General features: G+C 41.2%; 1 protein-coding gene across 1 annotated transcript in view; it reads left to right on the top strand.

Annotated features, from left to right (window-relative positions):
- GUCY2C (guanylate cyclase 2C) overlaps positions 1 to 5,673 on the top strand; it is a 93,341-nt gene extending 87,668 nt beyond the window's left edge. The window contains exons 24-27 of the mRNA XM_049881505.1: positions 180 to 278; positions 1,785 to 1,879; positions 3,957 to 4,033; positions 5,499 to 5,673. Coding sequence (XP_049737462.1) covers positions 180 to 278; positions 1,785 to 1,879; positions 3,957 to 4,033; positions 5,499 to 5,673 — 446 coding nt within the window. The remainder of the gene's footprint in view (positions 1 to 179; positions 279 to 1,784; positions 1,880 to 3,956; positions 4,034 to 5,498) is intronic.
- The last annotated feature ends 9,551 nt before the right edge of the window (positions 5,674 to 15,224 follow it).

Below are 15,224 nucleotides of genomic sequence, written 5' to 3'. Positions count from 1 at the left end.
CCTTCCTTGGCGGCATCCATTTAAAGCTAACATCGCAGCGCACATTCCACACCCTCAGCACTTCTCCATGACATAACGCTTTCGGCATTGCAACCCTGAGAAGAGACTTACCCATCTGAATTAACCCCACTCTGCAGTTTCCATTACCTCCACTTTCTGTTTTCTGTCCTCCATTTCAGGCCCCTGTGCTGCAGGAGTCGTGGGAATCAAGATGCCTCGTTATTGCCTGTTTGGAGACACCGTCAACACAGCCTCCAGGATGGAATCCACTGGCCTTCGTAAGAATGGGGATTGTGTGTGTGTGTGTGTGTGTTTTCTAGAGGACAAAGGTCTGTCTTGTAGCAGAGGGGAATTGTAGGATAAAATGCACAATAAGGAGCTATAAAGTGCTGTGAAATGGAGAATGACCCTTCACCCTGGCATAAAGTAATCCTGCGTCAATCCAGTACTTGCTACATTTGCTTTTGTTGTTGTTTACTGATAATTATTTTATTCTTCTTTCTTTGCTCAGTTTCAGACTGTTGCTGTTATTCTTGGTTCATTTGCAGTACATTCAGGCATGTTCTACCAGAAATAGCCATGAAATATAGCATAGATGACTGCAAGTTAAAACAGTCAGTGGGCTAGATACGGAGTATACGCACACCCTGATTCAATTTCTTATTTTCCTTTTATTTGGTTTCCTAGGAATTGGTTTTATAAAGAAAAAAATCTAAGTATTTGTTATATTCAGAAGCCTATATTGTATTTGCCTGGCAAGGTAGAGGTACAATAGGCTGCATGTAGTAAATAAAAAAAAATTTTTTTTCAATAAATGTCATTAACAGGGATAGTAATAGAAATATACAGAAGAGAGGGGAAAGCATTGGTAGATATGGATGGGGGCTTACCAAAACACGGGAGGCAAAATATTTTAGGTTCACCATGAGTTGGTATTGAGTCGATGGTGACTAACAACAACAACTGATAATCTAGTACTAGTTTATATTGAAACAATCATGGGATAAAGGAAAGGACAAGGTTGAAGTCAGAGAGATTTCAGTTAAATCCTAACTGTGCAAATCACTGGCTGTGTGGATTGGAGGGATAGTTGCTGGATCTTTCTAGGTCTCAGAATGATGAAAATATAAATTGAAGATGGGATACCAACCCTGCTAGGAGGGATCCTGGAAGGATTTAGCAATCCTCTGATACATGGTAGACATGTCCATTGTGAGGTTGCCATTATTCTTACTATTGTTACTGTTTGTGGTCTGGCTACTAGACACCCACAGTGGGAATGGTGGTCTACAGCAATGGATCTATGAATTGGAATGCCCTCACCAGTTGTTTGTCAGAAGGGTAACAGTATTTCTGAAGAGCAAAATTTGAGAAAATCAAGACTCTGTAACTCTCTGCTAAATGTTTAGTCTTCCCCCAACACTACAGCTACTTATTGCAATTTTACATGAGGACCTAAAACAAAATTCCAACTCCCAAGCTTGCCACCACAAGCCAAATCTAAAACCAGGCCCCAGAGGCTACCATTCTGAGCTGGAATGAGAATCTATGAAGCACAACCAGGGGAGCCCCTTCATTCTGCACCCTGAAAACCAATGCCAGGCCCTCTTTCCATGCATGATAATATTTCTTGTCTCAGGTATTATTTTTAAGTATTCTTCCACTAAAGGATCTAAGATATTAAGAACACCTAAAACAAGCGTCCCAAATCGAGGGGAAACATGTAACTATCTAACAAATTTCAAAATGGACATGATTTTTATTGAATTCTTTTGCATTTCCAGCCTTGAGAATTCATGTGAGTGGCTCCACTATAGCCATCCTGAAGAGAACCGAGTGTCAGTTCCTGTATGAAGTGAGGGGAGAAACATACTTAAAAGTAAGGAACCACAGAGGCAGTATATAGAAAGCACTCACACACACACACACACACACACGCCACCTCCCTTGAGAATGGGCATCTGGAATGGACACCCCTGGGCTGGTGAAGTGGAGGAACATGAAGATAAAGAATCCTTTTCTGTCCTCCCCACCATGACCGCTCACTAATCCCTGGAGGAGAAGCCACACTGAAGAATGTGAACTCAGAACTTGCCTTTAGCCCACAAAAACACCAAAACCTTTGCCATCTAGTTGATTCCAACTCATAGTGACCCTATACAACAGAGTAGAACTACCCCATAGGGTTTCCAAGGAACGGCTGGTAAATTCAAACTGTTGACTTTTTGGTTAGCACCCAAGCTCTTAACCAATGTGCCACCAGGGCTTCTTACTCTGCAAAGCCCTTTTAATACTTTGATCTATGACCAATATGTGATAAAATGCTGCCACATTTTCCTCCACATATATCCAAATTTTATCCCCAATTCCTCAAAACCAGGCAGTTACAATCTGGTCCAAGACTTATTTTAGGTCAAAACTCCCATCTCTTCACTTACTTTCCTGCTCTCACTGCAAGATGCTGCTACTATCTAAGGCCACCTCTCTTGACCATTCCAAAGCTCTAGAGCAGTGAATCTCCACGTGTGGTCCAGACCCCTTGACACAGCATCATCTGGGTAGTTGTTAAATTGCAGATACCTGGACTCCCCACCAGTCAGTTAAACCAGTTACAATGGAGTCCACTCTGTCTCATGGTGACCTTGTGTGTATCAGAGGAGAACTGCAATCCACAGAGCTTCTAATGGCTGATTTTTTCAGAAGATCACTAAGCCTTCCTTTCCAGGCACCTGTGGGTGAACTGGGACCTCCAGCTTTTTGATTAGCAGCCAAGTTCATTAACTGTTTGCTCTACCAAGGGACTCCAATTCTCCACCAGGTCTACTAAATAAGACTCTGTGGATGTAGATCAGGGATCTGTATTTCAAACAAGCATTTCAACTGATTGTGAGGCACACTGAAGTGCATCATTACTCTAAACTCTCCATATTGTTCCTTAAATTTAGAGCCCCTCCCTCCACAGTCACCCAACTGTCAGCAATTGGCTATCAGGCTGTTTTTCACAGTTCATTACAATTTTTCACAATTTGTCTGAAGCTGATTACCATTATTAAGGTTACCTGGCTCCAGAAGTCTTCAGGCTTCTGACTTTACACTCTGATTGCAACTTGCAAAAGCCTCCTTTTATGTAAAGGTGTCCTAACATCACCCTTGCCTTTTGAGCCCTCCATAAATACATTTTTCTGCACAGAACTTTCCGCCCAAGCAGAAGTGGTTTTTGAATCAATGCCATCTAAACACAGCTAGCAAACCGCCATTTTTTTTTTTAATGTAACCACCCAGTCTCCTTTTCAAATACAAGCTCTAGCAAAGCCAGGGTTTCCAGTAAGTTTCCTCATTTTATAGCCTCCAGATGGGACCCAACAAGGGACAGAGTAATCAGTAAGCAAGGTATGTATGGGCTTACGTTTAAGCAAGGTATGCACAAATTGAAATTGTGCACTACAGAGTAATAAGTAAGCACATGTAAACCCATGCTTACCTTGCTTATTGGGTAATTCATCCCTGGACCCAACAAATATAATTTAGTAAGTGTTTAGTGTGATGCATATGTGTTCATGATTTACACACTGAAGGAAGGGAACCAGTGGCAAAAAGGGCTAGAATGGACAATGAAAACCAGTTGGATTTGTTAGCATATCAAGATTGTAGGTGACTATTCATCCTCTTTTAGAATTCTTGAATTACTGCTACAGTGATATTTTTGAAATGTCCTCGGAGAAAAGAAAACTCTATTTTGAAAAAAACTTGTCTGGTGAAGGAGAGACTTGTTTTTAGAAAAGCGCTGAGATAAAGATCTGTCTAGAGATAATGCAAATCATATCAGAAACAGGTGATATGTTTAAATATTGGCGCTGACAAGAAATTTGGAGGTGAGATGTTTCTGGGGAAAAGAAAATTGTAGGAACAGTGGGCTAGGGCTGCCTGTCTCATCTGTGTCCTTTTTTGTCCACTAGGGACGAGGAACTGAGACCACCTACTGGCTGACCGGGGTGAAGGACCAGGAGTACAATCTGCCAACCCCTCCAACTGTGTAAGCTGCTGGGTGTGGCAGGGAGGGAGAGAGACTTCGGAGGTCTTGGTTTTGTAAGTTGTGCTATATACAGCCAATTTAATTTTGGGAAGTGCTCTGCAGGAGGCAGTGATATATTGGACACAAGGTAAGGGGCTATATATTCAGGAGAAGCTTTAGGAACATCCTTTCTCTGGCAGCTAGAAACTGGTGTTTCAGACTTGCTCAGAAGATCAAGCATTACTTTAGAGATAACTAATGCATGTCTAAGGAGCCTGGTGGCACAGTGGTGAAGCCTTCAGCTGCTAACCAAAAGGCTCAGGGTTCCAGCCTACCAGCTGCTCCACGGGAGAAAGGCTCAGTTCTAGGTTTAAGAGTGTCTCAGGGCGATAGTCTCAGGAAGCCCCCTGTTCTCTACTGTTCCAGTTTGTCTTTCTTTCTTTTTTTTTTTATTTTTAATAAGAATTTGAGTTCTGCTAGAAGTCTGAATTCAGGGCATTGGTTCTAGGGGAAGGCTCTCTCTCTCTGTCGGCTCTGGGGGAAGATCCTTGGTGATCTTCACGTGACATCTATCTCCCCCCATCCTCCCTCTTTGTGCTTCTTTGTCTCTGTGTCTATGCTGCTCCTGATAACGCAGAAGTGATTAGGTTTAGCACACATCCTACACAGATTATGGCTCATTAACATAACAAAGAAACCCTATTCCCAAACTGGATTACATCCACAGGCATAGGGATTAGAATTCCAACACATATCTTGGGGAACACAATTAAATCCATAACAGTTGCCAAAACAACCTAGATCTTTCTTGGGGCCAGGGGACCTCACCCATTATTAAGAGTGCCACAGTTCCATCCCAAACTCTTAAAACCCTGGAACCATTCTGAGCCCTCCACAAATAAGATCCACATTCCTGGGTATGTGTGGGACCAGCGTCTTTTCAGGGTTGAGTGGCAGGGGTCTAGCATTCTCCTGGCTTCTTTTCCCTGACATGTTTTTCCCCTTCCTGCTGTGGCATATGTAAAATTAGCTCCTCCTAACCATGACTTCTAATTCTAGCAGCAGGTTGTTCCACTGTGAAATTGAAATATAGCTTTCCATTTGAAATATATTCTGCTTACATATAGCAGGAGTGACTGTCTTAGGCTCATCAAAGGCAAGGCTCCCTTTGTATTCTTTGTACTTCCTGTGTCTAGCAGTGTCTAGCACAGGGTATGCACTCAGTGACTATTTAGTGAACTGACTGGTTATTCTGGAGCTAAGGAGTAAACCAAAAAATACCAAACCCAGTGCCATTGAGTCAATTCCAACTCATAGTGACCCTATAGGACAGAGTAGAACTGCCCCATAGAGTTTCCATGGAGCACCTGGCGGATTTGAACTGCCAACCCTTTGGTTAGCAGCCGTAGCAGTTTACCACTACGCCACCAGGGTTTCTATATAAATTGCTGAGAAGTTCCATTTTCCCTTTCCACCCCCTTTCCAGGGAGAATCAACAGCGCTTGCAAGCAGAGTTTTCGGACATGATTGCCAACTCTTTACAGAAAAGACAGGCCGCAGGGATAAGAAACCAAAAACCTACTCGGGTAGGCAGCTACAAAAAAGGCAGTCTGGAGTATTTGCAACTGAACACCACAGACAGGGAGAGCACCTATTTTTAAATGAGGTCTACGGACTCAGGCAAATTAAACCCTGCTGTACGTACGTGGGCAGTGACCTCACATGTACTGAAAGCCTGCATTGTCCTGATACCTCAATGAAAGAGAAAAAGACTTAGATACATTCTCCTTAGCATTGGCTGCTGGGTCTGGAACGCACACTGTCTCCTATGAATCAGATGTGAGCTCTCAACGCAAGAACTACCTTCTGCTCCAGGGAGTTTTCACCTGGGTAAGGGGAGAAATAAATACACTATCTAAAACTTGAGGAGATTTTGCTCTTATTTCATTTATTTTGTTTTTGTTTTGTTTACTGACTCTTCCTGTTTTTTTTTTAAATTGTCCCAATTATATTTTAAATACCTTATTGTCATTAAATTATATTTAATTCATAATTTTTACAGAAAATATGTTATATTTTAGGCAGGAATAAAAGTTAAAATTTACTGCATCTGTTTATGTGTATCCACCTATTCTATCCATTTTCCTGGAATGCACCAGATATCATCCTGTGCTCACTGAAAAGCTAATTAAATTCCCCTGCACTAACGCAGGGCAAAGCTAGCATTGTTGCTCAGGGGTAAGAAACCCAAGGTCAGTATCACCCGCAGCACATAAGGGGATTTTTGTATCTATCCTTGTACCACAAAAAGCATGTCTGGGAAAAAGTCAAACACTATTTACCTGTGAAGACATGATACTTCAGACTCTGCAAATATCCCCCTTCCCATCATCCAGCAAGGAAGCCCACAGGCAGAATGGTTAAACGAGCAACTGAAAGGTTGGCAGTTCAAACTCCCGCTCTTTGGGAGAAAAGACCTGGCAATTTGCGCCCATAAAGATTTCAGACTAGGAAACCCTATGGGAAAGTTCTACCCCTCTAATACGGTTGCTGTGAGTCAACTCAATAGCACGCAACAACAATCATCCAGCAGCCATCCTCTATCCCTTCTTTCATCACCCTGGCACGATCCATTTACTTAAAATCTCTGGGAAAATGATGGAAGCCAGCTGCTGTTAAGTAGACTAGAGTCAGTAAAGCCAAGAACAAACTTGTAACACTTCTGGCACTAACCTTCAAAACTGAAAGAACTGCTCCAACCACCATTCCAGAGATTATGAAAAATGTTATGTCTTCTCTACCACCTAGAAAAGCAGAAAATAAGAATAATAAATTGACTCTGGATTTACAAGATGACACTTAATATACAATAAGAGTCCTTACATGGAATCTGGAGGTTTATAATTTGTGTGTGCCTTAGTGTCCAGCACAAGGAAGCTTTCTGCAGGAGGATGAGATTGTGACGTGAAAGTTCTTGGTCATTCATTCAGTAAACATGTATTGAGCATCTCCACTTATTCCAGGGACTGTGTTTTGTGTTAAACCAAACCAAACCCATTGCTGTCAAGTCAATTCTGACTCATAATGACCCTATAGAACAGAGTAGGTCTGCCCCATAGGGTTTTCAAGGAGCAGCTGGTGGATTCTAACTGCTGATCTTTTGGTTAGCAGCTGAGCTCTTAACCACTACGCCACTAGGGCTCCTGTGTTTGGTGTTACAGGTATAGAAACATAGTCTCCGCCCTTAGGAGCTTTGAATCTAATAGATGACAGAGAAATGTAAAGAGATACGTGGGTTTTGGTACCAAACAGCATTCTTGACAACTTAGAAACTCAAAGACCAACTAGAAAAACTCAAAAGCATCTTTAATGCTAATGGAGCATTGATGAAACAACTTACTTGAAGGCTCCAATGTTCACCTTCCCTCATGGAAGCTACACGATTGTGAAATGCTTCTTGACCTTGAAACAGGGTGTGGCCTCTCTTACCCAATTAGTCGTGTGATACGGTACCCTTGATGGCACTGACCTAAGATTGGGACCCAACCAAGGGTCAAATCCCTGATGTGCTCTTTTCTAGCTGAAATTAACTAATGTCTCTAAGCCCTTGATATTTCTTCAGTGAATCATGACTCATAGAGTTGTTGTAAAGATTAAAAAAAAAAAAAAAATTACCAAGTACCTACCACACTGTCAGTCACCTAGTAGATTCTCAGCATATAATCTCCCACTTTTCTCCTCTACTCACCTTACAAACCAGAACTAATATTTTTCAAAGCTAGGACCTGCACGTGAGCTAAGTATATATAAGAGCACTATGCTAATTTTTTTTCAGCAACATGTAAAAAAAGAAAAAATTGGCATAGTGCTTATGAAAATACCTTGGAGGAGGGAAGACACAGTTGCCAAACAAACGTAGAAGGTGCTCACTATTTGTGTAAAAACACACTGTAGAATTTTTCAAATGTGAACAAAAGTAGAGGGAATCACTAATGAACCCCTGTATATTTATTCATCATCAATTTCAAGAATTTTCAGGCCAGGTCATGGAAGCTCCATAGACACATCCAAACTCCCAGAGGAACGGAACTGCTGGGTTGAGGGCTGTGGGGGCCATGGTCTTCAGGAACACCTAGCTCAATTGGAATAACATAGTTTATAAACAAAATGTTCTACATTCCACTTCGTTGAGTAGTGTCTGAGGTCTTAAAAGCCTGTGAGCAGCCATCTAGGATACTCCAGTGTTCTCACCCCTTCGAGAGCAAGGAAGAATGAAGAAAACTAAACATACAAGGGAAAGATTAGTCCAAAGGACTAATGGATCACATCTACCATGGCCTCCACCAGACTGAGTCCAGTACAACTAGATGGTGCCTGGCTACCACCACTGACTGCTCTGACAGGGATCACAATATGGGGTCCTGGACAGAGCTGGAGAAAAATGTAGAACAAAATCCTAACTCAAAAAGAAAGATCAGACTTGCTGGTCTGACAGAGACTAGAGAAATCCTGAGAGTATGGCCCCTGGACACCCTTTCAGTTCAGTAATGAGGTCACACCTGAGGTCCACCCTTCAGCCAAAGATTGAACAGGCCCATAAAACAAAATGAGACTAAAGGGGCACACCAGCCCAGGGGCCAGGACTAGAATGCAAGAGGGAACAGGAAAGCTGGTAATAGGGAACCCAAGATTGAGGAAGGAGCACATTGACATATAATGGGGTTGTTAACCAAAGTCATAAAACGATATGTGCATAAACTGTTTAATGAGAAACTAGTTTCTTCTGTAAACCTTCATCTAAAGTACAATAAAAAGAAAAAAAAAAAAAAGAATTTTCAGCGTTTTCCCAGTCTTCTTTACTCTGCCTTCCACCAACTTTGTTTTGTTTTGCAATAGTGTTTTAAAGGAAATTTCAAATATCTTTCACTTATAAATATTTCCGTATGTCTTTTTAACATAGAGTTGACAAAGTTTCTGTAAAGGGCCAGATAGTAAATATTTTAGGCTTCTTGGGTCAGACTGTCTCTGTAGCAACAATTCAACTCTACTAGTGACAAAAGCCACCATAAACAATACATAAGCAAATGGGCATGGCTGTGTTCCAATAAAATTTTATTTACAAAAACAGATGATGGCCTGTAGTTGGCTGACATCTGCTCTAGCAGATCTGGAATTCATAAGAACATAACTAAAATGCCATTATCACATTAAACAAAATTAACAATAATTCCTTAATTTCAACCAGTACCAAGTTCAGATTTATTAAATTTTCACTGGTTGTTTCAACATTGATTATTTTGTTTTATACAATTAGTTTGTTAAAATCAGGATCCAAAATATCTATATGTTGCCCTTTAGTTGAAATGGCCCTTTAGTATCTTTTAACCTATAACAGTTCCCCCATACATGTTTTTTTTCACACGACATTTATTTGTTGAAGAAACTAGGTCGTTTTTCCCTAGATATATTTCACCACATATTGAATTTAGGTGATTGATTATTCATGGTTATATTTAATTGGATCTTATATTTTCCATATTTCTTAGAACCTGGTAGTTAGGTCTAGAGGCTTGATTAGATGCAGATTCAATATTTGTCCAAGATGATTTACATTGCTAGTTTCTCTCAGGGGAACACTTAGAGAATAATACATTGGGATTCTGGCTCTGATTATCAGCAGTGAGACTGGATTATGACATCAACTTTAGCGTAAGTTCTAATCCCCTCCTCTCACCTTAAGCTGCCAAAATGACTGAAAAAATACCTATATACCCACAGCAGTATTGGGAAACAGGAAAGACTGTCCTTCACTCATAAAAAGAAGAGAGTGTCCTTAGTGGATCAGAAATTATGAGACATTCCTAAAAGACAGAAGGTAGATGGGATTGGATTACATGAGCAGAAAACATGTGCAGAAGAAGACTGATAGAAAAGATAGGAAGGGCTCTGGGGGTACTCCAAGCTCAGAGGGAGCAGACAAGGGGAGCAAGAGAAAGTCTTGGTGTAATTGTCAAGGTTACTAGTTGGCACTCAGTAGCAGCAGCCAACTGGTTTGGTACTTGCCACCTCCTTCCTAGCAGCACACATCAAAGCCATGTCCACCCAAATGGGAACCTGTAGGCACTTGGATATCTGATCATATTCAGAAAGAACATGGACCCTTTTGCCCAGAAAATTTGCTGGCATACCCCATATAGCAACACACCTGTACACATCCACAGTCTTGGCTATGAAAAACAGACACACGACTCACAGACAGGATAATTAAAAATCTTAGGCGGCACCATCTTGTAAAAATATAAAAAGGAAAATATAAGTGAAATAACTTCTTCACTTTCGGAATTCAGCTCTTCTGAATACTTTTTCAAATCAGGGTCATAGTTGTTTGTTTGTTTTCCTCACACAGTATTGTCCCCTGTGTCAACAAGAGCACTTGGTGATGCAGCAGGTTGTTGGGTGCTGTTGAGGCAGTTTCAACTCATAGTGACCCCATGTGACAGAGTAGAACTGCCCCTCAGGGTTTTCTTGGCTGTAATATTTATGGAAGCCGGTGGAGCCACTGGATGGGTTCAAACCACCAACTTTTTGGTTAGCAGCCAAGTGTTTAACCCATTGCACCACCAGTGCTCCTTGATTCAGCAAGAATGCTCCTATTGTTTCTGGGATTTTCTTCCAAGCTGCTGACATCTACTACCAGGGCTCCTTATTCACAGGCTACCAGAAACAAAACAACTACCAAGAACTAACAAAAAAAACATGGTGGAGTGGATTCCAACTCATAGTGACCCTGTAGGACAGAGTAGAACTGCTCCACAGGATTTCCAAGGCTGTAAATCTTTACAGAAGCTGACTGCCACATCTTTTTTTTTTAATAATTTTTATTGTGTTTTAAGTGAAAGTTTACAAATCAAGTCAGTTTACACACAAAAACTTATATACACCTTGCTACCTACTCCCAATTGCTCTCCCCCTAATGAGACAGCCCACTCTCTCCCTCCACTCTCTCTTTTTGTGTCCATTTTGCCAGCTTCTAACCCCCTCCACCCTCTCATCTCCACTCCAGGCAGGAGATGCCAACATAGCCTCAAGTGTCCACCTGATCCAAGAAGCTCAGTCCTCACCAGCATCCCTCTCCAACCCATTGTCCAGTCCAATCCATGTGTGAAGAGTTGGCTTCGGGAATGGTTCCTGTCCTGGGCCAACAGAAGGTCTGGGGGCCATGACCACCGGGGTCCTTCCAGTCTCAGTCAGACCATTAAGTCTGGTCTTTTTATGAGAATTTTGGATCATCCCACTGCTCTCCTACTCCCTCAGGGGTTCTCTGTTGTGTTCCCCTTCAGGGCAGTCATCAGTTGTAGCTGGGCAATAATGTTTTTTTTTTTAAGTTAAGAGATATGTAGAATAGATAAATCTATTCCAATATTACATAAATAGAGTTCAAGGAGAAGAAAACAGAGATTACAAAGGGGGAGAATAGACAAATAAATAAATAATAATAGGAGAAATATTTTCAGAATTGGAAAAAAAAATACAAGCCCTTAGTTTTGAAAAAGTCTTCCAAATGCCAAGAGATGAATTAAAAAAACAAAAACAGACCCACACATAGACACATGTGGTGAAAATACAGAACATCCTAAAAGCTCCCAGACAAAGAAAAAAAGCTACAAAACAACAAAAACCAGGTTGGCATTAGATTTCTCACCAAAAATACTAGAGGCAGAAAGAAATTGAGCAATAGTCATAGTTCTAAGGAAATATGTTTATAAACCAAGAATTCTATTCACACATGCAAAGTCTACCACCCTTGAACCCTATCTGAAAGAAGTACAAAAGGAAGTACTCCGTTAAAACAAGAACTAAATTCAAGAGGAAGACAGGAAACACTAAAATAAATTATTTTTATACCTTTGGATCTATACTCCCCTAGAAAAAATTTAATGCTGACTGCAAATTATTAAAGGAGAAGTGCAACTAAATCAATCAGCCATGTGTTTTGTCCATTTAATGCCAGACATTCAGTATCAAAAAAGTGAATCAGGACTTAAGGAAAATTTTAAAATGCATTTTTACCCTATTCTCCATTCTTGTAATTCTTTGGAGAACAATGGAAATAATGAGTAAATAGAGGAGAAAACTCTAAAGAAACAAGAAAATAGTCAATTTTTTAAACTACGTAATATGAAACATACCTGTCAAAAACTGACATCTGGAGCAAAATAAGGACCAAAGTAAGGGAGGAACCTTGAGCCAGCTCTTACTTCTTCAGTCCTCAAGCAAGCAAGAGATTTCCCTCAAAGTTATTCTCACTCTCCTGAAAGGTTCATCAGTTGATCTGTAGATTGAGGTGGCCAGATTTAGACCATAAGAAAACATTTCAAGATGAAATGCAGATGATGATAAATGCATTTAACTATATTATACGAAATGACATAATCTCACTGAAGCAGGTAGTGAAGAAAGGAGCTGACATAGGTAACTTCGAAAACAATATTCTGACTCAATATTGTAAGGTTGAAAACAAAAGAACTGCACAAAACACTCTAGTTGGTAAAATTGTGCCTCACAGGAGTACGGGTTAGAAATTCTGCAGCTACTTTACATGTATAGTAGGGTTGAGTAAATAAGTAAATATATTGTACATATTAGCAACAGATTTCTCACTGCAAGAAAAAGAAGTCACAAATGAGCAAAGAGGAAATACTAGAATAAACTTTGTGGTGCTGGACTGGATCAGAGGTATCAGTATGAACACATGTTAACTTTTAATATGTATACAGATAGGTACAGAAATAAATGTAGATACGTGTTTATATACTTACCCGCATATATCCCTATCACTTTCCACTAAGAGCACCTAGAAGCAGTGACACCCAGGTAACAATGAGCATCATCTAGATCTTGGTTTCTAAATATCATTCTCAAAAAAAAAAAAGAAAGAAAGAAACCAGAGGGCTCCTTGGAGAGGTGATTGATTTCAGGGCTGGGGCAGGAAAAATACAAGATAAATTTGGAATATCATGTACTTCCAGAAAGTAAAAAAAGTTTGTGGTACATCAAAAGGACACAGGAGGTTGGGGGCCAAGATGGGTGACTAGGTAGAAGCTACCTCGGATCCCTCTTGCATCAAAGACTCAGAAAAACAAGTGAATTTTGATCACATACATGACAATCTACGAACCCTGACCATCAAACACAGATCTAAAGAGTTGAGCTGAGTGACAGAGACTGAGAATGAGCAACCACTGGGAAGCAACGACTGTTTTTGGAACCTGGAGCCAGCATCCCAGTCAGAAAACCTTGGCGCCAAGCTTTGGACTGGGCGTAGGGGAGCTGAGCACAGCATCCTGAGATGGCACAAACACGGGATGCAGCCCTAGCCCCCAGAAGTGACCTCGGGGAAGCCCAGCCACCGCATGCAGGCAGGGCAGTGACGCGGCTGACAGAAGGAGAAGTCACTGGGAGGCAGCGACTGGTTTTGGAGCTTGGAGTGTGGTGTCCCAGCCAGGGAACCTTGGCGCTGGGCTTTGGACCGGGAGCAGAGGAACTGAACACAGCTTCTGAGACAGCACAAGCACCGGACGTGGGCCTGACCCTCGGGGGCAATCTTGACCCAGCCAACACACATAGGCTACACACCCCTCGGGAATCTCAAATAAAACAGTCATCACCAAGCAAGATAAGTAACTTTGTCTATATTCAGGGGTGCTACTCTCTCCTATCTATCTGATCCCTCCACTCCCCTTCCCTGGTGGCTTCATTAACATTGGAATTTCCTGAGCCAGAGAGTGAAGTGCTCTGTATTTTTTTTGTTTTTTGTTTTTAATCTTTTCCTAACCCATTCTCCTGGCCTGAGAGAAGCAGCTGCAAAAAACCCAGGGACAGAAAATCCTTTCCTGACTTCCTGAAATTGGACTAAAAATACAGAACCAGCTCCAGCCAAGCATATGAGATCCACAGTCTTGGGCTTTCATCCCTACAGGGAACAAGGTGGCTATTATAATGCAAAGGCAATTGTGATAGGGATCTGACTGTAATTGTTTTGCAGATTACTAGAAAGACAAGTTTCCCAGGTCTGATTTCTCTGTGTATTAAACAGAGCCCTCACTGACCCACAATGGGGAACTGAGGACTGAAGCTCCCCCCAGACCACCTAGCCTCCTGCCATGGGGTCTTAGAATGGTGACACCTACCAATCTATAGAGGTACATGCATTGGGTGCCTAAGGTACAGCTGCAGAGCCCACCCACCAAAGTGCTTTAGGAATAGAGACACACCTACCTTACTGGCACTTGGGGGAAGCCTGTCAGCATCCTGCCCCCCCTGGAGTGTGACCCCCTGCTGCTACTAGAATCTGGTGCGCACACCTATCACGACTACTCTTCTAGGTGGATAGGTGACAGTGTGCACCACACACCTGGTGACCCAAAATCAGATTCTACTCAAGAATAGTGAATGGACTCTTAGGCTTATATATCTGGTAACAGCCCAAACCAGCTGGTAATAGGACATAAGTGATTCAAGGGCTACAACAATCAAGACAGCTCAATCTAGTAGCCCACCTACGTATATTAAAAAAAAACAAAACAAGATAAGACTCAGTGAGCAAATATAAAATAAATCATTACAATATCTTATAGATGGCTCAGAGACAGCAGTCCATATCAAACTACATAAAGAAGCAGACCATGATTGCTTCTACAACTTCCCAAATTAAAGAATCAAAGTCTTTCCCAAATGAAGATACAATCCTGGAATTGCCAGATGCAGAATATAAAAAAATTATTTACAGAATGCTTCAAGACATCAGGAATGACCTCATAAATGCAATAAGGCAATCTACAGAAAAAGCCAAGGAACACACTGATAAAGCAGTTGAAGAACTCAAAAAGATTATTCAAGAACATAGTGGAAACATTAATAAGCTGCAAGAATCCATAGAGAGACAGCATTCAGAAATCCAAAAGGTTAACAGTAAAATTACAGAAGTAGACAACTCAAAAGGAAGTGAGAGGAGCAGAATCGAGCAACTGGAATGCAGAGTGGGGGAGATGGAGGTTAAAGCAATTGACACCAATATAGCTGGAAAAAAATCAGAAAAAAGAATTTTAAAAAATGAAGAAACCCTAAGAACCATGTGGGACTCTATCAAGAAGAATAACTTGCGTGTGATTGGAGTTCCAGAACAAGGAGGGATAACAGAAAATACAGAGAG

The sequence above is a fragment of the Elephas maximus genome, chromosome 4 (genome assembly GCF_024166365.1).
Source record: "Elephas maximus indicus isolate mEleMax1 chromosome 4, mEleMax1 primary haplotype, whole genome shotgun sequence".
Taxonomy (NCBI): Eukaryota; Metazoa; Chordata; class Mammalia; order Proboscidea; family Elephantidae; genus Elephas; species Elephas maximus.
This window is presented reverse-complemented; position numbering and strand designations above follow the sequence as displayed.